Here is a 19,753-nt window from a genome sequence, read left to right on the forward strand (position 1 = left end):
GGAGACTGACTGTGACGTCACCTTGCGTCACAGTAGAATGCATCGGATTCCATCACCAGGAAAGGACGTTTTCAGTGAAATGTAACAACCATACCCATAGCCTAAACATACAGGCGTGCAAACCTTGACTCTCGAAAAAAATAATTAGATAGGAGGTAAACAAATGAGTCTTTTGAAGATCCCCAAATTATCGCTAGATCGTAGAGCATTAGGTAAATAATTCCAGGAAACACTTGACTTTGACCTCTTATAAGCGTCGATAGAATGACCAACATACAGACACTCATCAGAGGACTGCAGTGGATGCAAGGGGACGTAGAGCTGGATCATGAAAATGTGTTTGAAATTAAACGTGTTTACAAAAGAAATGAGACAATGCTGAGATCATGTAAAACGTGAAAAATGTATATTTTATGTAGAGAAATTACATCATAGAAACACACAATTTACAAATAGAAAACAACTTGGTGTATTACATATGCATGATTATGGTAACTGCGGCCTGACTCAATTTAGAATCACAATGGAATACTTATAGACTACCGTGTATTGCTCTGCAAATAATGACATCATGATTAGGGCAGCAGAAATTGTCCTACAGTACCAATACATTTCTGTAACATGCTGATAAATCAGATACAGCATGACATGGTTGAGATGATCTCAGACATTTCCAGAACTATCTGGGAAAATAATGGATATAGCCTATAGAAGGAAAATAACACATTATTTAAGTATTTAAAATGCCAGGGCTAATGAGTGTGGATATGTTTTCAAGGTTGTTTAGCACTGAAATAACAATGAACGTAAAGATGCTATTGTTCACTATTATAATTAATTAAAAAAAACATCCTCCCTCCTCTTCCTCTTCCTCTTCCTCTTGCTCCCTCTGTATGTCCTGAGGGACATGACGGACAGTGACTATGGGCTCTGGATACCCCACACCTCAAGGGACTGGATCTTGAAATGGCCCCTGCAGAGTGGAGGACTCTCGAACGTGTCACAGCGCTCCGTGTAGGCCTCTGTTAGGTCAGCTTGCAGACCGAGTGCTGATCCCCCATTGCCACCTACAAGTACAAACAGACACCCTGACGTCAGACTGATGTATAGTGTAAATAACCACACTGAATGTCACTGAGCATAGAGTGGCAATTCCTTGAATTGTTGACACAGGGTTTATTTTCCCCTGTAGTTCACAGGACTGTTTACTGGAGGGACGCATGGTTTACAGACATATAATCAAGCAACATATCATTTTTGGTTTTGACAACAAAGGGAACATATAAGGAAATTAACTTTAACATGTTTAGTGACAGGAAATGGTTAAAGATCTCACCAATGATGAACTTCTTTTCATCCCCTGCCAAGATCATTGAATTGAACTTGCATCCACCAGGGTGTCTTCTTATACTCTGGTGATTTTGCAGGTACCCCAAAGGACATGTTGCAGATGGGGCATCTTGTTGCTTCTTGGGGGACTCAGCGTTGTTCAGTGTCCCTGAGATAAGGGTCAGATCACGCTGGTAGCGTTCCATGCCTGGTCTCAGCTGAGAGGGACATTTGTGTTATAGAGGTGGGAATATTCACATTCACATTTGATCAATGCAACATATGTGTGCCAGTCACATTTGTAATTGAATGACTTAGCTTCAAAATATTAGATTTACCATTTTTGAAGTTAGTACATGATAAATACTCACTGTGAAAACGAAGCATTCTCCAGTTCCATAGAATGAGAGTTCCTCCCCACTATGGTTTTTCTGTCCTACCCATTGAGCTGCTAAGAATGCACCACAGACCTAACAACATGGTTCAAAGGAAATGGAGTTAAGCGTGGGCATGACTGAAATTAATTAAAATTGCAATGACTACACAAAGAGAAATCACATTTTGCTCTCACCTCCTCATCTGCAGTTCTGAGAAGTAAAACAGTTGGCTTGTGGTCCTCAACCTGGGAATACAACCTTCACAAAAAGAGAGGGAAAAAAACGTATTTGTATAGTGCCAGAGAAATGGTAATGTGCTATTTGACATGCCGATCACTCGAAGCATAAAGATTCCAACATGGTTCTCCTGTGAGGTTGTAGACATGGCAGTGTATGGCACTGTGTGCATTCGGTTTGCCTGCTGTGCTGTGCATTTAAAAAATCATAAACTTCATTTTCTGAACTTGGAAAAAAAATCGTATGAAGACTCATGTTAAGTTTTTGCCTTGTAGTTCATGTCCTCACACATCATTGAAATTAGATAGGTTTGTGTCACTAGACCAATTCAAGGGTATGATTGATTATATGGCTGTTGCACAATGTTCTTGCTTTGACTAATTTTTTGACCTTTTATATCATTATTATTATTTATACATTCCCCTTCTTTTCTTTCTATTTATTATTATTATTTTTATTAGTTATCTGTTATTTTTATTATTATTATTATTATTATTATTATTATTTGCCTTTTGTGTCTTTTATTGTTCTTGTTTTGTTGTTTTGATTATTGTTCTTGTTTTGTAACTCAGGGCATTGCTGTAAAAGAGCTTGATGCTCAGTCAATTTCTCCCTGAATAAAAAACGGTTGATGATGATGATGATGATCATGTATCCATGACCTGACTGAGAACTTCAGAACATGTTGAAAGCATTTCACAGAAATTATGAAATTGCAATGCCGGTTTGGTTCACACTATAGTCATAGTCATAGTCAAGTTTAATTATATAGCACAATTTAAAACAACCTGTGGTTGACCAAAGTGCTCAAAAAAAAAAAAAAAACAGATAAATAAATAGTTCATATAAGACAAAATTAATCAAGACACACACAAAAAAACACAACAGGAAAATAAAACTAAAATAATATGTACATATATAATATAATTACATTCCACAATTCATTTAAAAGCCATTAATAGCATATGTTCTTTTAACTTGGCTTTAAAAGCACCAATAGTTGGTGTAGATCTAATGTGAAAAGGGAGGTTGTTCCACAACTTGGGCCCAGCTACTGAAAAAGCACGGTCACCTTTATTTATATATACTATAACAAGAATATGGGAAAACAAGTTGACACCAAAAACAGACGTGTTACGCAACTGAACCCTGACTTATTGTGACTGCTGAGGTGAATCCTAAGACAAGGCTAAGGTAAACATACGTGGACAGGCTCCTGCCATGCTCCTTAATGCTGAACAGCCTGGTGGGATTGAAGAGGGCGAAACGTTCAGGTATCCAAGCCCAGACGACCCTCATCTCCGTATCTGTCACTACACTGGAGGTGAACTTCCCCAGGTCCAGGCACTGATAGCAATGCCTGTATCAGCAAAAGCAAAAGTGATTAGGTCTACATTAAGTTTTAGTTCTATGTACATAAAAAAGGTATTACAGATTGTGTTAATTCCAGTTGAATGTAAGACAGGTTGTTTGTTCATACAGTTTTCTTTTATACACAGAGACAGAAAACATGGTAGGAATCATACAAATGTAATGACAATAATAATAGATATGTTTCAATAATATAGAAATGTTGAACTGAAAAAAGAATGCCACAAAAGTAATGAATCCCCTACCTCTGATGGATTCCTCTATGTATCAGAGCATCCTTGTTTGCATGGAAGAGGTAGTGGAGCTTGTTACGGGGAGGGAGCAGAATTCCAAACGCCTTCTTCAGCAGGTTCTCAATAGTAATATGTCTGGCCACGTTCTGCACAAAGCTTTTCATGTCCCTCCGAAAATCTTCCACATGGGCCACTCGCGAGGCCACAGACACCTTGTACAGGCTCAGCAGAGCCAGCGCCACCCGGTACAGCACCTTGTACCCCTCCAGCAGGTACACGTCCAGCACCCGGATGGCGTAGGTGAAGGGCAGGTCGGCAAAGATCCACATGATCCAGTCCGAGTAGAACTCAAAGAGGTTTTGGTGGGAGCTGGCGATGAGCTTGCGGATTCCGCGGCAGTACCTGTTGGCCAGGTCGCCGAAGGTCATGCAGGAGGCCCTGGACGTGTGGAAGGTCTGGTCGATGTAGCGCTTGGTGGGGCAGGTGTAGTTCACCAGGCAGCAGATGCTGTGGAAACACTGAGCCTCGTCCTCGCTGAAGTGGAGCAGGAGGGAGACCAGCGCCGGGAGGATGGGGCAGAACGTCACCTCAGGACAGTGCTTGCTGATGCACACCAGAATCTTTTTGACCGAGTTCAAGCCAGCCTTGTTGAGGCAATACCTGGGGATTTCACCGTCCTCCATGAACACTGGAAACGGGTGTGTGCTGATTCCTTGGTCCTCAAACAGCTGCTCGGTTAAACGATGGTAGACGTCTAAGTCTTGGTTAGTGCTCTCACTAGCAATGCTGCTAATGATGTGGTAGTAAGCTTTAGCCCTCAGGGTGTGGGGCAGAGCCCAGAAGCCAGTGCGACCCATGGACTTGAGCTCGTGATGGCTGCTGGCGAGCATCTGCCCATAACGTACAGCAGCTTCGGGATCAATTTTCTCCCATTCCACATACTGACCGTACTTCATACCTGAACCTGCACTAATCTCCCAGTTGTCTGGCTCTGTGATGGTCATCATTGGCACACTCTTCAAATTGCCTCTGCTCCCTGGAAATGGAGAACATTTACCATTTAAGGTTTTTTTCACTTTCAAACTTGGATCCTTTTGAAGAACATTTTATTCAGGACAAATTTGCAAAGGATTAATGTATCATTAATAAATATGAAGACATACTTACAAAATGATTTGCATTCTGCTTATTGAAATTTAAAAAAGCAACCCCTTCAAAAAACTTACCATTTAGATCTTTGTTTGGGTTGGCCTTTGACCTTTTACGGGCAGGTTTGGGTGTACTATCCGCATTTTTTCCCACATCGATTTGTAATAACGACCTTGTCTTTGGACTCAAAGCATTGCACCAGGTAATATTTTCCTCTTTGTTGTCCTCAGATGTCTCAAAACTGTAGAAGGATCTTGAGCGAGGTCTGCCAACCCTGGTGACAGGACGAGTCTGCTGGGAGTCATGCTTGGGCTCTTCTGCTTCTTGAAGAGAGTGAGATCGCCTTCTGCAGCTCAGCAGGGATGATGCGTCCTGAGCCAAACTGGCAAAATCTGACCGAGAAGACACACTGATCATAACTTCTTCAGCCCACTTTAAATTGTATGACTTTTCCCCTTCTGGTCTGGCAGCAGATGTGAGTTTGAAGTGGAGAAGCCCATGGCGAATAGTTTTGTTCAATCCAGGAAACTTCAAGTCAGGTGGTACGTTCCAAATGATGGTGGTGTACCATCTGTTTATGAGCTCCCTTGTCCTTGTTCTGCTCTGTGCAGTGGTAGCCAGCATAAAGGCCATACAGTCAGTGTTTCCCAAATACTATTCCACGACTTCAAACAACAGTTTGATGAGTGACATTAACCCCACAGGGCAGTGAAGTTCAACTCTGATTAAGTGAGGAGCCCCAGGTGTGTAGTTGGATAGCCTCTGCTTATTACAATAAAAGTGGGAACTTTACCATGATAAGCTATCATAGTCAGATGTGGGAACTTTAGCATGATTAACTATCATTTAGTCAGATGTGGGAACTTTACCATGATAAGCTATCATAGTCAGATGTGGAAACTTTAGCATGATTAACTATCATTTAGTCAGATGTGGAAGTACAAGTGGGAACTTTACCATGATTAACTATCATATAGTCAGATGTGGAAGTGCAAGTGCAAGACAATACTGTAAATGTGCATTTATTAGTTATATACAAAATTATCTATTATGCTATCACAAAAATGGCATCATGTTTTTATGTAATGTCATGTTTATTTTTTGTATTGATTTGTCTAGTTAAATGTTTTTTTCTCTTTATTTACCTACGATATTTTTTATTGTTTTCGTGTTATTCTCTTAGTCCTTTTTACTGCTTTCAAGTCGGCTGATGTTGTTAACGTCTGTCCATTGGGAGCTTGCTATGGCTAGCTTTTGCCCTGGGCCCTCTTAGCCTACATCCTTCCCATCCATCTGTGAGCCAGTGCTGCACTTCGCTGTCTGGTCGAGGGGAGGCCGCCGAGCTAATTCTGACCTGTGAGCTGCCATACCAACTGGAGTCTGAATTGAGCAGACTAACGTTAACGTTAACGTTGAAGAACTCTGCATTACGGACCAACAAACTGTCGCTGTTATAAGTCCACCGAGTTGCTGATCTACAAGATCGCCCACGACTTTCGGACTGGTATGCTTCCAGTGATCTCCAAACTAACAAGGCCTAACGTTCACGACGTTATCTCCAGACTGCCAGTGAGTGTAAAGAACTTTGTTGGCGTTGCATCGGTTGTGGAGACACAGCTGTGCACAGTTTCTCGCGAGTCATCATTGCCCTTGGACATTTTCAGCCGGTTGGAAATTGGACTCATTTTATTTTTTATTTATTTTATTTATTAATTTGTTTGTTGTCTGTCTTGTATGTCTTGGTGTCACGGGTACGCTGGCGACTACGCCGCTCCGTCCGCTATTGTCTTTGTTAGTCTATGTGTCAATGACAATGTCTTATGTGGAGAGCTTTGGGTTGCACTCTGTGCATGTTAAATGCGCTATACAAATAAAACTGACTTGACTTGACTTGAAAATGCTCATTAGGGTGTCAATATAATCAATTATAATATAATTGTCTATTCTAATTGAAAATGTTTTTTAAATGCATATTTTGTTGTTTTTTGGAAAATTTGATGAAAGTATATTATTAACATGTCCACAAGCCAATACAAAACACTGAAATGTCATTGTGTGTGAATTCTAAGAATAAGTGAGTTATGGAGTTATGGGGCTACTGTTTTTCAAAACAGAAATTGTTTGATTAGGAAACATCAACATTCACTCAAGCAAAAAAAAGGGCTGACCGACTAAAAGAGAGATTGTTCCTACTGTTTGTCCCAGTGTTGCTTCCCCCTGTCCAAAAAAGGATTGTAAAACCGGAATTATTATTTGGTATCTTAATCACATCCCCAGGTCTAAATGTGTACAATTTTCTAGCTGCACACTGGAAAATATGTTAAATTTCTTGTGCTAGGTTGAGGATTTCCCACAGCGACCAGACCTCTCACTGACACATGCAACAAGTATTCAAATGTCAAACAACCTGAAATATTAATAACAAAACAGGATGCTTTAACAACAACAACACAGATGCTAGTGGGTAGTGCATACTGTATTTCATTGTGTGTGTGTGTGTGTGTGTGTGTGTCTCAGTAAGCTAATTACAAACCTATAGAGGAAGAAACCGATAAGAACATTGGTATGTTAGTCACCCAAACACCTTGTGACTTTATCACATTAAACAGGTTAATTCATTCCCCATATTGACTCTTTGATATATTTGTGCCCACCTCTTGGCTGTGAACATGAACTGGATTTATGCAACTGTGAGACTCTTAGGGTGGAGTCTCTCTATGTTTTTCAGGTTAGCCCATAGACTGTATAAATAAGGGTTGTAAAGAAGTGGCTGTGGTTATGTCAAGTAAAGTCAAGTCAAGTTAGGCCTAGTAGGTCATACACAGAGGTCATTCAATGTGTTACTAAACAAAAGCAAACAGTAACAGCTACAGTACTCTAATAAAAGCAAAGAAGGGCAATAGTCAAAGAATAGTTTAAAAATAAAGAATAAAAAAGAAAACATAAAAAACACAAGGTACATCAAAGCATAAAAGGGTTAGTTTAAAAAAGATAGTTTAAAAGTGATTAAAAAATAATAATGAAATTAAATTAAATGATTCTGTTAACTGAGTAATGAGCATTCGATCAATTAGCAGGAAGCATCTGAGAAACGTTTGGTCTCAAGCAGGGATGTAGTGGAGGCTAAACGCAAGTAGAATAATTTTAGTCTAACAACAATATAGCAGCTATAGGCCTAACAATATCAAATCAACAATGAAAATAATGAGTTTTTATATTAACAAAACAACAAACATAAGCCATAGGCCTAACTCTGTAAGGGAATTAATTATTAAATGTAAGATCAACAGATGAGTCTTTAAACCCTTCTTGAAAGTCCCAAAAATAGATATACAGCCAAGTCTACAGTAGAGTTGAGTTGGCTAATATCTGCCGTCTTTGCCGTCTATGGCCGTAAATTAGGGTTCATTGCCTCTTTAAGACAATTTTGTCCCTCACCACCCATCATTCTGACGTCTAACCCAAACAGGAAGTAGACGGCACTGTAATTTTTGCTTTTAGCAAGACAGCTAGTAGCTTCACTGGCAACTGTTTGTTGGTTCCAGCACGGAATCGTCATTATACTGATCAATAATGTCTCAAGATCCTTGGTAAGCATTTCAAGACGAAACACGAAAACACAAGATACTGTCAACCAAAACTCCCCTCTGGTTTACATGCATGGTCAAGTGCATGCTAGCTTGTCATCGGTATCTGTCTGTCTTACTGTAGCTAACGTTGGAGAATCCATTATCTTGGGACAAGCAAGTTATCATGCTAGTGACTGGCCTTTCAGATTAACCATATAACGAGCTGGGCAAGTCAGACGAATCTTGTCGTATTTATGTAAAGTTGTTAAGTGGATAGATACTCATTCCAAATATGTTGCTAAGCTAACAGCGTCTCTTTGTCATCCATGATAGTGTTGTACCTTGAATTAGCTCGCTGAGGTTTTAGTGGCTACTTATAATTGATCTCTTAATGTTATCTAGAACTTCTCTTTTGCCAAAGCGAAACTCAAGGACGTGTTCTAATGAAACATTTTAGACGATGGCAAACATGGCAAGGAATATGAACTTCAACAACATTCATCACATGACCATGCACGTAGCATGACAACCTTGTGATCATGATTGAAATCTCGAGGAATTGGTTGTTGAATGTCGAGACCATGATAACGTTTAATATCATGTATGCCCTTCGCTTGGACTTATTTAAATGTTACAACATATTCTGAACACAAATATGAACGCAACATGTTTGTTTTTGCTTTAATGTTTCATGAGGTAAAGTAGAAGAACTAAGACTTCTTCTGTATACGCAAAGGCTGTATTTGATGGTCTGTACAGTCTTTACTACAGTCATGGGCAATTCATGAAGTTCAATTCATGAAAAATTAGCACAAAGTGTTGAGTTTCAATGCTTGTTCTGTATGCACAACATAGGGCTTCATACCATACACCTTAATCATGTTATTTTGGTCTGATCAAGTCATGCGCAAGAAAGTAATCAACCAATCCATATCTATTTCACAGGATACAGAACTATGATGCCACATGCCGCCTGGCTCAGGAAATTGCGGAAAATATTCATGAGCGCAACAGACAACAGAGGACTGGAGGGAACACAGCCAAGGTTGCATTTCTTTCCACTGACATTTGCATTACTTTGCATTGCATTTCCTGTTCTTCAAAGATTTTTTGAGTGTCACTGTTCTAACTGCTTGTTTCTTAACTAATGGTGAAAATGGTCTCTTCCCTCTTGTGGTCCAGATTAACATGACTCTGCGAGCGTCCTTACAGAAGCTGAAGCAGAACATAACGCAATTGAGGGAGACTCTCATCCGGGCCTCATCCCAGCGTCGCATGTATCCTTTTTCCAGTCCAGTGTGGTCTGTTGTTAGATGTCAGTTGTTTCACCATTTCAAAACATTACGTTTATATCAACATATTTGTGCAGTTTGATGGATTTTGTTGATTCTGTAGAGGTTTCTCACAGCCAGTCCATTCCAGGCTTGTCTGACTTCCCTAAATCTTTATGACATAAATATTTTATGTGTAGCAGATTTGTTCATGTGTTGAAGGCCTAGATCAACAGAATGTCATACATGACAGCATTGTCATTTTATTGATACAGGAACAGGTGTAGCCTGTACCAGTTAGTGAGTGATTTTCAGTACCAGTAGAGGGCAGTGCACTGCTATAAAGTAGATTATATGAATGACACAACTGACAGTGAAGAAATCTGTCCGCTGGTCTTTTCCCTGACATGTAGGCTGATTGAGTTTAATTTAACACACATGCACATGCAAACACTGACCCTCACACACAAAGTACACTACATGTACTACCACAGTGGAAAGTGGGTCAGTGTATGTCAGTGTGGCATGACTTGGCTGAAGACGTGCTCAGAATATATTTGCCCTTTCTAGTATAGTAGTAAACAAATATAAATAATAAATGTTCAATCAGTAACAAATATAATCATTTTAAATTAATGTATTAACCGTATAAGCTTTTTCCTTGTAGTTTTTATTTCACAAGACTTTGTGAACTCCTGACTGAATTCAGTAATGCAAACCTTACGGTCACCTCACAGCCTACAAAACACCAACAGCAGGGGAACTACAGAATTGACCCACAAAACAGAAATAACATGCAGGGAAAGATGCTGTCTCATTCCACCCAATGTCACAATTCTACTGTAAGACAGCATTATTATAACTTTTAACAAACAACACCAATTAGATTTTTACAGGATGCACATCCAATAAGTCAACATATGATTTTAATATAATTAATCTTATAGAATTCATTTGTGCAAGATATGTCAAACTATATCATTACTATGAACGAGCCCAATGGAAATTTTGCAAGTGACACAAGTTTTGTTTCACAATGTACAGTATTAAAGTCACTGAGTTGTGAAAATACGGATAGATAATTTAGACCATCATGTTCTAATTAGTCAGCGAATGTGAATTCTGTCGAACATTTAAGTTTCTTTTTTTTCCCCAAAATTGAATATTCCCCTTTGTTTGCATCTGTAGTCCTTGACATGTACCTCTCAGTATTCAGTCCGAAGCAGACAGAAGACAGAGCCTGCTGGACAGCCTGGTGACCAAGGAGAGGCAACTTCTGGCCACATTTAAAGGAGAGATCTCGGAGGCTGAGCCTGCCAGGTAAGACTCTGCCAGGTGCTTTTAGCTGCCTGTGGCGTCTCTACAGACTGCAGTAGCTGACATGTTTTCTGTGGTGGTCTGTGCCAGTGGTACCCCTGTGGTCCACTAAAAAAAGTGTTACAATAAATAACTTAGCAGACGTCAGGTTTTCCACATGACTCCTGCTCAGCCGTGCGGTCTGACCCCTGCTGGGCGAATCGGAAGTCTCTCTCTGGCCTTTCCAAGAGGCTGCCCCTCCGACCAGCCACTTCATTAGGGGAGCCGGGGCGCTGATCACACGCTTGGCACCTCCAAAATGAGCATGGGGAGTCTGTTTGGTGCGTGGACACACACACACACACACACACACACACACACACACACACACACACACACACACACACACGTACATGCTCACGCACACGTACACATATACACCTGTCACACCTGGTCAGATCAGTTTACAGTTTATCACTCTCCATTGAGCCTACATCCTTTTCCAAAGAGGGGGAATCAAAGCGCCGTGTGCCACCGGCTATATCCTGAGTGCGTTTATTATTGCTAATCTAAGTGACAGCTCAGAGCAGGGTCCAGGAGCACAACAGCGTCATTCCCCCGTGTCAGGCTTGACCTGCCCACCTCAGGCGCTCAGTGTTTGGACGCTGAGGGAAATTGCCGGTCTCCGACCACTGACACGGACTTCCTGTGTCTAGTTCCTGTCTCCTTTTTTATTTAAAGTAGGAGAGGATCTAGCCGTAGCAATGTGGCAGGACCGTGCTCTGTTAATAACTCTCGGGCCAAGAGGTTAATGCATAGCTTTTACACGGTGGGCAAGGCCGATCGGCGCTGTGTGATCCTGCTGCTTTGTTTTTAATGCTGGGCTGAAACGGGGATCAATCACTCACTGATCAAATGGGGGGAATTCAAAGGCATCTTTTTTTTTTACAGGGCTTATCCACGCCTGCTCCTTTTGTACATTTTTACAAAAGGAAACCTGCTCTGCTCTGCTCCGCTCCGCTCGAATCATCCACTTAAAGTGTGTGTGGGACGGCTGCTTTAATCTTTTTATGGACGGCGTACCAGTTGTGCCGGGAGTACTGTAACTGAATCAGATGGCAGCTAATGAAGTACATCGTTCAAGCTTCATCATGGGATCCAACTGTTTAAAATTGGTGTGTTTGAGGAGGGGAAAAAAAACGTTTAGCCTACTACTAAAAAAAGCCTAGTTGTGGAGATTGAGAGGAAGGGGGATGGGTGGGAGGTTAGGAGATGGGGCTCAGTGTGTGGTCTTTGTCTGGGAGTTGGTGGGTATTAGCCTTGCTTGAATAACCTGAACTATTTCTGCACCCCCACAACCCCAACCCCTCCCTGGGAAGGTGTGTGTAGTGTGGGGGGAGTTATCACATTCATGAAACAATACATTTGTCAAAGATTAGCCTCTAATCAAGCTCAAAAAGACATGGCGCCGATTTTGAAGGCTCCGGACAGCCCTGCCCGACCCCTTCCTCGGCATCCTCTCTTTTATATTTGATCATGATGCAAGACGTCGTAATTAGTTTAAATCGCGGGGGCCCCCTTCGGGAAACCTGCGGCCCTTTTTTGTCCGGCCACGCTCTGGTGTGACGCCTCGCCGAGACCCGTCCGATGAACCTGGCAGACGCAGTGGGAGGTTAATTGGATAAAACTTTAATCTTCACGCTGGCGAGACCCGGCCCAGGAGGAAGTGGAGCGCCGCCGCCCAGTGCGAGAGTTACCAAACATGTCAGAGAGATTAGTGCCAACGGACGACCTCGCCAACCCACCCGCCCGCCCGGCCGCCCGGGATTAATGGCACCTCTGAGCGGGAGAGAGACAGCACCTCAAATAGCCTGGAATTGCCTCCAAGCCCCACATGAGAGGGAAAGGCAGTGGAGAGGAGAGGAAGGGAGCTCCCTTGAAGTGCTTTGTGGATTAGCTTGTACCAAACTGACCAGGGAATAGGGCTGCTGCAACTGATGTTTATTTTCATAGTCCATTAATCTGTCGATTATTTTCCCGATTAATCGATTAGTTGTTTGCTTTGGTTTGTCCACACTCCTAAATAAATGTTTTTTAGTTTTCTGTATATAAAATAAAATAGAATAGAATAATAAGTAAATATTAATATTTTAATATTAATATTAATATTATTCATATTTTTAAAAGTTATATATTCAAGTTTTTGCAATATTTGTTTTCCTTAAACATGACACAAATCGAATAACCGATTACCAAAATTGTTGCTGCCATACCAGGGAACATTTCAAAGGTGGAAGGTTCATTTAGACACAGATTGCCTGATTTTGTTGGGTATTTGATGTAATTCTTAGAAGCCTACAGTAGGTTTGTCTCTAAAACAAAAGAAAGACAATAGGATGGCTTCCCTCTAATTTGTCTCAAAACATGAAGAATATATTCTTCACATTTGATTTTAAAAAGATGTGAGCAGAAGAAAGAATGTTAAAAGTTCGCTTCTTCATAGATCGCATTGTGTTCTTGCCGGAAACAGTTGCCACAACACCAGTAACCCCATGCCCCCCCTCACCACGCTGTTTACAACTGTTGACCGCTTGTCCCATTAGAGAGGGTAATTCTTCCCTCCATTGCTGTGGCGAGGCCTGGGCTCTGACCAGCAGATGACACTGCGCTGTGAGAGGACCCGGAGCCCTCGCCGCAGCCTGGCCCTGGGGTCCGGCGGCACAGCTTGTCTTCGTTAGAGCAAGAATAGCGCAAAACCGCAGGACCGTCGTTTCGCTGCTGCGAGCCTTGTCAGCCGAGAGCCGTGGCCGAGTAGCCCCCGAGGCCTTGGCCTCATTAGGCGGCCTGTTTACATGCGGTGAGCCCTCTGGTTGTTCGGTGCGTGTGACGCATCGCCTCAACCTCGTCTTGTGGATCACAGTCCCGGTTGACTAAATAAACATGCTCTCTCTCTGATCTCAAACACCGTTGTCTGTGTGTGTGTGTGTGTGTGTGTGTGTGTGTGTGTGTGTGTGTGTGTGTCTGTGTGTGTGTGTGTGTGTGTGTGATTGTAAACGTGCTTTGGTTTATTTTCTAGAGAACATATGTTTTACACATTTGATTGCTTTTATTGTGATTGATTGCTCAAGTGAAGTTACTGATCAGTGTCTATGCTGTGGTTTGTGTATGTGTATGTCTGTGTTAGTTTGTAGCAAGTGGCTTGAGCATTGCTGATCAGTGTGCACATGGTGACCCTTGTCTGCTTGCCTTCTATGTGTGTCTCCAGGACAACGCTGATGTCCAGTGGGGGTGGGCAGGGCGGAGCGGTGAATCCATGGCTCGTCGACGAGACTGAAGAAACACGTGGACTCAACTTTGGGGAGATCAAACAGCAGCAGCAGCAAATCATCGAAGGTTTGTTTAGACCAATCCCACAGATAGATCTCCGATCTCCTAGTGACGCACTTACTTAGGGCCTGAGCATCTAACTACTCAAAGATTTACATCATTCAAAGTTTCTCTGCATTCATTTGCTCTACTTTAATTCTGGCAGAAGTTTCTCAGAGATGATTCTCAGAGATGATTGCATATTTACTTGAAACGTGTTTTAGTTTGTTTGATGCTAATGTGGGTACTTTTGAGTTTGACACTAGTCATATAGGAAGGTCAGTATCTCAATAATCCACTAAAAGCCTTCAGATGGTTGTAATATTGTAAGTGGATGTATATTAGGCCTTCATGCTTGCATGCAAACACACGCACACACACACACACACACACACACACACACACACACACACACACACACACACACACACACACACACACACACACACTCTGACACACTCAGTCAAATAACTGGCCCTGCCAGCAAGAATAATGACCACAGTTGCCATCATGGGGGGTAAAGTGCAGGATGACTCACGGGTGGTAGGTTGGCTGGCCCGTAGTGTCACAAGTCCAGCTCAATGCCCCGTCATCCCCAAATGGTTTCCTTGTGAAATCACACAAATTGCTTCCTCCTTGCAGATGGCTTATTTGAGCAGGAGTTTGTGTCCTTCTGTAGTGTTTTTCCAGCCCCCCTCCAACAGAGACCCCACATTTCTGAGAGCTTGTGTGTGCGTGGGTGGATTTGCATTCTGATAGAACCGGCCTTGGCCCAAGTAGATGTGTGGCCACACTAACCTGTTCCGCAGGTCTATGATCTGAACAAGAGAGGGCACATTTTGCCTCATTCACCCGTGTTTGAAGTCATCATCACACATTGATTACATTTCCATGCACATCATATTTTATTCGGAATAATGACAATATTCCAAATGCGCATGGGTCATGTAAACACTTTATTACCCGAATAAGGTCATATTCTGAATACTAAACACCGGAATAACACCCCTAGCATATGCCTCTTTTAACCGGAATATTGTGGCATGGAAACACATTAGTCGGAAAATGCCCATTTCGGAATCTTAAATTCCTTTTTGGTAGCTTGTATTGTTGCCCCGACACTTGGCAAACATAGAGAAAAGTGTGGCAAAAAGTTTGCACGTCTAAAGTGAAGACGAGGTCAATTTAGGTAAAAAAACTGAAAGTTTTAATGTTAAGATGGAATTTATTGATGGGTGGAATCATTGTAATGCTCATTCGCGCACTGCTGACAGATGAAGAATCGGTGAAAACCCCTGAAAGTGGCCTATTATAAGGCTAAAATGCAAAACGCCTGTTTTGCGGTCATGAATGGAATTCAGGGACAGAGACCGTTGAGACATCATGATGCAGATACTACTTATACTGCTCGTCGCTGCTTTATTCAGCATAATATGCTGATTAACATGTAAACGGGAATAATGGGAAGTTCGTGTCTGCTACATGGAAACATCTTATTCTGAATATTGCATAAGCAGAATATGGTCCTTAATCGGAATATGGTTTGCATGGAAACGTGGTTGATGTCAGGATGTCCTGAGGCCTTGTCCCTGCTGTGTTTTCCTCCACAGCCCAAGACGCAGGTCTGGACGCCCTGGCAGCCGTCATCAGCCGACAGAAACAGATGGGCCAGGAGATCGGCAACGAGCTGGACGAGCAGAACGGTAAGGACATGATAGCAGTGGTCACTCACGACCACTGTAGGAGAGATGCTTCTGTGTCGGAAAAACAATTAGAAACTTGAGTGTGGTCAGAACGGGCGTCCCTCACCCCCGACTACTTCCCCCTCACGCAGACAGAAATGGAAAGAGCAGATACAGATGGAGCAGCGTTCTGTTCATGAGGAAGAGAAAGTCACGTGAGCGCAATCTGTGAGTCAGGAGATCAGAAGTCTGCAGTTCCTACGTCAGATTGGCCCGTGGGGTCAGCAGAGAGAGCAGGTCACTCCTGCAGCAGGCCCAGTGAGAGCTCTACCGTATGTGTGTAGAAGACTAGCAGAGGATGGGTAGAAAGGAAAGAGTGGAAAGGAAAGAGTGGAGAGAAACAGTGCAGTCCAGTAGTGTGTGTCGTTCTCCTCCTCAACGCGCTGGCCTGATTCCCATAAATACCGCCCAGTGTCACAGGAGGCCGGCCGCCTCTGCAGCCCTCAGGCTGGTCACCTGTCTGTCCGCTGGTACAGTCACAGCTCGGACCCTCTCAGGGTCACCCCGACAACCAGGACTGCAGGACAGGAAAGACACAACGGCAGTCACAACGGCAAATAAATCACCTTCTCTGCCTTTTTGACTTCATATCTGGAACAGTAATATGTCAGGCCTCGTCACTAGTAGTTTGTCAAAGTGAAATGTCCAGTGATGTCCAGACATCTAAGACAAATGGGAATGTGGTGAAAGATAGGGAGCGAGAAACTCTTACTAGGGTCCAACCCAGATTGAAGGGCCTAGAGACCACATGAAGTAATGGACTGCAACCTCGAAAGGTCTCTTAGATCATTCCCCTCTGGCCTCCTCATAGTTAATTACACATAATAATTATCAGTGAATTATTGTTTTTTTGTTGACATGTAATGGTCATTATTTCTCTCACACTTACCATAAAATGCCATAAATGACTAAGAGATTGTATGACAATTTATGAGAAAGAAACAACGGCATGTTCATTTCTTTTGGGTTGAAACAATACCCAGTACACACCCCCTTTCATTCAAAAGGCTTCCTGTGGGACAGTTATAGATTGCAGATCGGAACTTAAATCATGATCATTCGTTGAGGATGTGGAAACACTGTCTGTTTTCAACAATCCTGGCCAGTAAGTGATTTCAAATAGAACTCTCTTTGCTAATGTATCTAACAGAACAAATCATGAGGTGACAGGAGAAGCTCTGACTTTGCTTGAAGTCACACACACACACACACGCACACACAAACGCATACACACACACACACACGCACACACACAAACGCATACACGCACACACACACAAACACACACACACACACACACAAACGCAAAAACGAACACACACACACACACACACACACACACACACACACACAAACACACACACAGGCAAAGAAAATAGGAATTAGGCAGCAGAGAACAGGACAGCCGATGAGAGAATACAGTGTGGAGTTCATAAGTTCCTGGTTGCTTTTCTTGGCATTGCACAGGTGCACTACAATGCCACAGCCCAGGGGATCAGCATAATTACAGTGGCCTATTCATCTAAATGGTGCTTTTCTTTCTCCTCCGAGCGCAAAAGTGATGACATGATTGGTGTTCTCCCTGAAGAGCCCAGACTCAGGCCCAGTGGAGGTCCCCTCTCTCTCTCTTTCTTTCTCTCTCTCTCTCTCTCTCTCTCTCTCTCTCTCTCTCTCTCTCTCTCCCCCAGCACCGGGCAAAAGGGTTGGTCAATGCCTCGCTTCACAGCACCAGCCTCTATCTCTCAGAGTCCTCATGAGTATCAAATGGAGATTGAACGCGATGGTCATTTGACTGTTTGAGTCCCTTTTTTGGCATAGTTGTCATTTTGTCCAGCCATCAAATCCAATCGAGTGCTCTGAAAATGGTGACCTTGGGACTGGAAGTGAAACGCTGCGCTGCTGGGAAAAAGGAGAGGCTTTCAGCTTCCACACGCAGCCACTGATCCACCTCGGCGATTGAGGGGGAAAAAAATAAAAATAAAAAGGGTACACGGGGATTGTTTTAGCCGGCTCTCCTTTTACCCATATTGAGCGAGGGGGGGGGGGGGGTGGAAGGGGAGTCATTTGCCTTAATGCTCCAGCGCGTGTCTCTGCTCTCGCATGGCGTCAGTGTTTCCAATAACAAGAGAGTGGCAGAGGAGTGCTGTAACTGAGAGCGCATCGGCCCCGCCGCAAGTGAGCACTTCAGGCCTGATCGAAAGTGGCTCTGCTGCTCTAGCATGCAGTCCCACCAGTGCCCTTTGGCTCGTTACCGTCGCAGAGGCAGGAGCCCTTTTCCGAAAAGCGCCGCCCTTCATAGCCTGTCGTCGCATCGTAGTCCTGCTGGAGCTATGGAAACCTAGACGTGAAAAGAAAAAAAACTGATTTTAGTCAGGGCTTTTTAAAATGCATTCTTTTTTTTGTGTTATTTTTGATGAGACTTATTTTGTTGTCTCCAGAAGTGTTGAGCTTACCTGCTCAGTCGAGAGACACTGAGTGCTGGTTTGCTGGTCAGCTCACAGCTCCTTGCCTTGCTGACCCCCCCCTGCCACCACAGTTTCAAATGTACATGGCTGCATGTAGAGTTCACAAGGTGCAGCGATGCAAAGCCCATTACTCATCAGAGCCAGTGTTGCCTCACCCCACCACCACCCACCCCACCCCACCCTTCCCCCTATCCCCCCCGTGCTCCCTGTGACTTATGGGAAAGACGTTGGCTCCTTGAAGCATGGACACAGGTGGAAACAGGGAGGATATATCACGGCGGTGGCTGAGAGGAGTTCAAACGCCATCCTGCTGACCGCTGCTGGCTGAGGGGAGTGATTTAGAAGTGGGGTGGCCCACTGCCCCCTGGGTGGAGCAGGAAAGGGGGGGGGGGGGTGTTTCTTCCACCATGCTGGTTCTGGGGCTACTCATCATGTTGTTAAAGCCCAGTGAGTCAGACTAGCTTAAAGGGAGTAGTTGTAGCAAAGCTGTGAAAATATATATTTGAAATGGATTCACTGTAAATTAGTAGGCAGATATTTACACTGTCGTTTGAAACTGTTTAATAAGTGGTTGAGTTCCTGATTGGCCTGATGAAGTGGATCAGTCTGAACTGTCGGCACTCCCATACAACCTAGTGGATGTAGTTTTTTAAAGGGCAGGTTTCAGATGTTCCTGAAATAAAATTCTTCTGTTTCTTGGGTAATGGCTTCAGACAGCTTTGGCATATGCTGAGCTTCAGACTTTGTATTAAGTGACGGAGTCAACAATGTAAAAAAGAAACTGGATAGCATAATGCTTCTGGAGAGAAGAGGGAAATGGATTTAAGTTATATAAAGATGGAATGGCGAGACTCTGGTTTTGATTTGACAGTTGCCCGTAACCCCTTTGTCCTTTCGCCGCGTCTGCATCCCATCCACCCAGCCACCCCATCTCTCACAAAACATCTTTTTTCCCCCCCTGTGTTCTCTGAGATTTCAGTCCTGCCTGCCGCTGTTTCCCTATAAATAGATTAAGTTCTTTGCGGCAGACCCTTCCCTGAGCTGAGCTACGTTTTGGCTGTACTTTCACTCCTTTTTTGGGAAGGGACCTGTGCTGAGGTGAGAGGTTAAGGTGACTAGCCAAGCAGAGAGAGAGAGAGAGAGAGAGAGGGAGAGAGAGAGAGAAAGAGAAAGAGAGAGAGAGAGAGAGAGAGAGAGACCCTCCAGGACCCTCTTAATTTTCTACTCCTTTGTTTTGTGGAGGGCATGATTTAAATTTCAATAGAGAAAAGCTAAGAAAATGACTATATATAAATTATTAGTAACGGTGGACAATGTATCTTAAAAACAATCTGAAGGCCAGATCTTC

The 19,753-nt window shown here is 43.1% G+C and overlaps 2 protein-coding genes across 2 annotated transcripts in view; one reads left to right on the top strand and one right to left on the bottom strand.

Moving 5' to 3' along the window:
- Positions 1-389: 389 nt before the first annotated feature.
- LOC143134146 (TBC1 domain family member 24-like) lies at positions 390-5,668 on the bottom strand. Its single transcript, XM_076294297.1, has 7 exons — positions 4,774-5,668; positions 3,560-4,583; positions 3,148-3,303; positions 1,901-1,964; positions 1,701-1,799; positions 1,337-1,547; positions 390-1,067 (listed from the first exon to the last, which is right to left on the bottom strand). Exons 1-7 carry the CDS (start codon positions 5,327-5,329, stop codon positions 922-924), a joined length of 2,256 nt encoding a protein of 751 aa, XP_076150412.1. The 5' UTR covers positions 5,330-5,668; the 3' UTR covers positions 390-921.
- Positions 5,669-8,147: 2,479 nt separating this feature from the next.
- Positions 8,148-19,753, top strand: part of stx8 (syntaxin 8) — a 44,681-nt gene continuing 33,075 nt past the window's right edge. The window contains exons 1-6 of the mRNA XM_076294334.1: positions 8,148-8,286; positions 9,211-9,310; positions 9,448-9,542; positions 10,746-10,856; positions 14,098-14,225; positions 15,809-15,901. Of these exons, the coding sequence (XP_076150449.1) occupies positions 8,270-8,286; positions 9,211-9,310; positions 9,448-9,542; positions 10,746-10,856; positions 14,098-14,225; positions 15,809-15,901 (544 nt within the window). The 5' untranslated portion in view covers positions 8,148-8,269. The remainder of the gene's footprint in view (positions 8,287-9,210; positions 9,311-9,447; positions 9,543-10,745; positions 10,857-14,097; positions 14,226-15,808; positions 15,902-19,753) is intronic.

This window comes from Alosa pseudoharengus, unplaced genomic scaffold, assembly GCF_046254945.1.
Source record: "Alosa pseudoharengus isolate Yale_2024_CS ecotype anadromous, Long Island Sound unplaced genomic scaffold, YU_APseudo_1.1 YU_APseudo_1.1_scf_1, whole genome shotgun sequence".
NCBI lineage: Eukaryota > Metazoa > Chordata > Actinopteri > Clupeiformes > Clupeidae > Alosa > Alosa pseudoharengus.

What these genes read in the sequence shown, in the direction of transcription:
- LOC143134146 (XM_076294297.1), bottom strand. Translation starts at nt 5,329, where the DNA reads ATGGCCTTTATGCTGGCTACCACTGCACAGAGCAGAACAAGGACAAGG. An exon ending in CATAGAGGAATCCATCAGAG is followed by an intron (nt 3,304 to 3,559) that starts GTAGGGGATTCA and finishes TTGCTGATACAG; the next exon opens with GCATTGCTATCAGTGCCTGG. An exon ending in TGAAAAGAAGTTCATCATTG is followed by an intron (nt 1,068 to 1,336) that starts GTGAGATCTTTA and finishes TTGTACTTGTAG; the next exon opens with GTGGCAATGGGGGATCAGCA.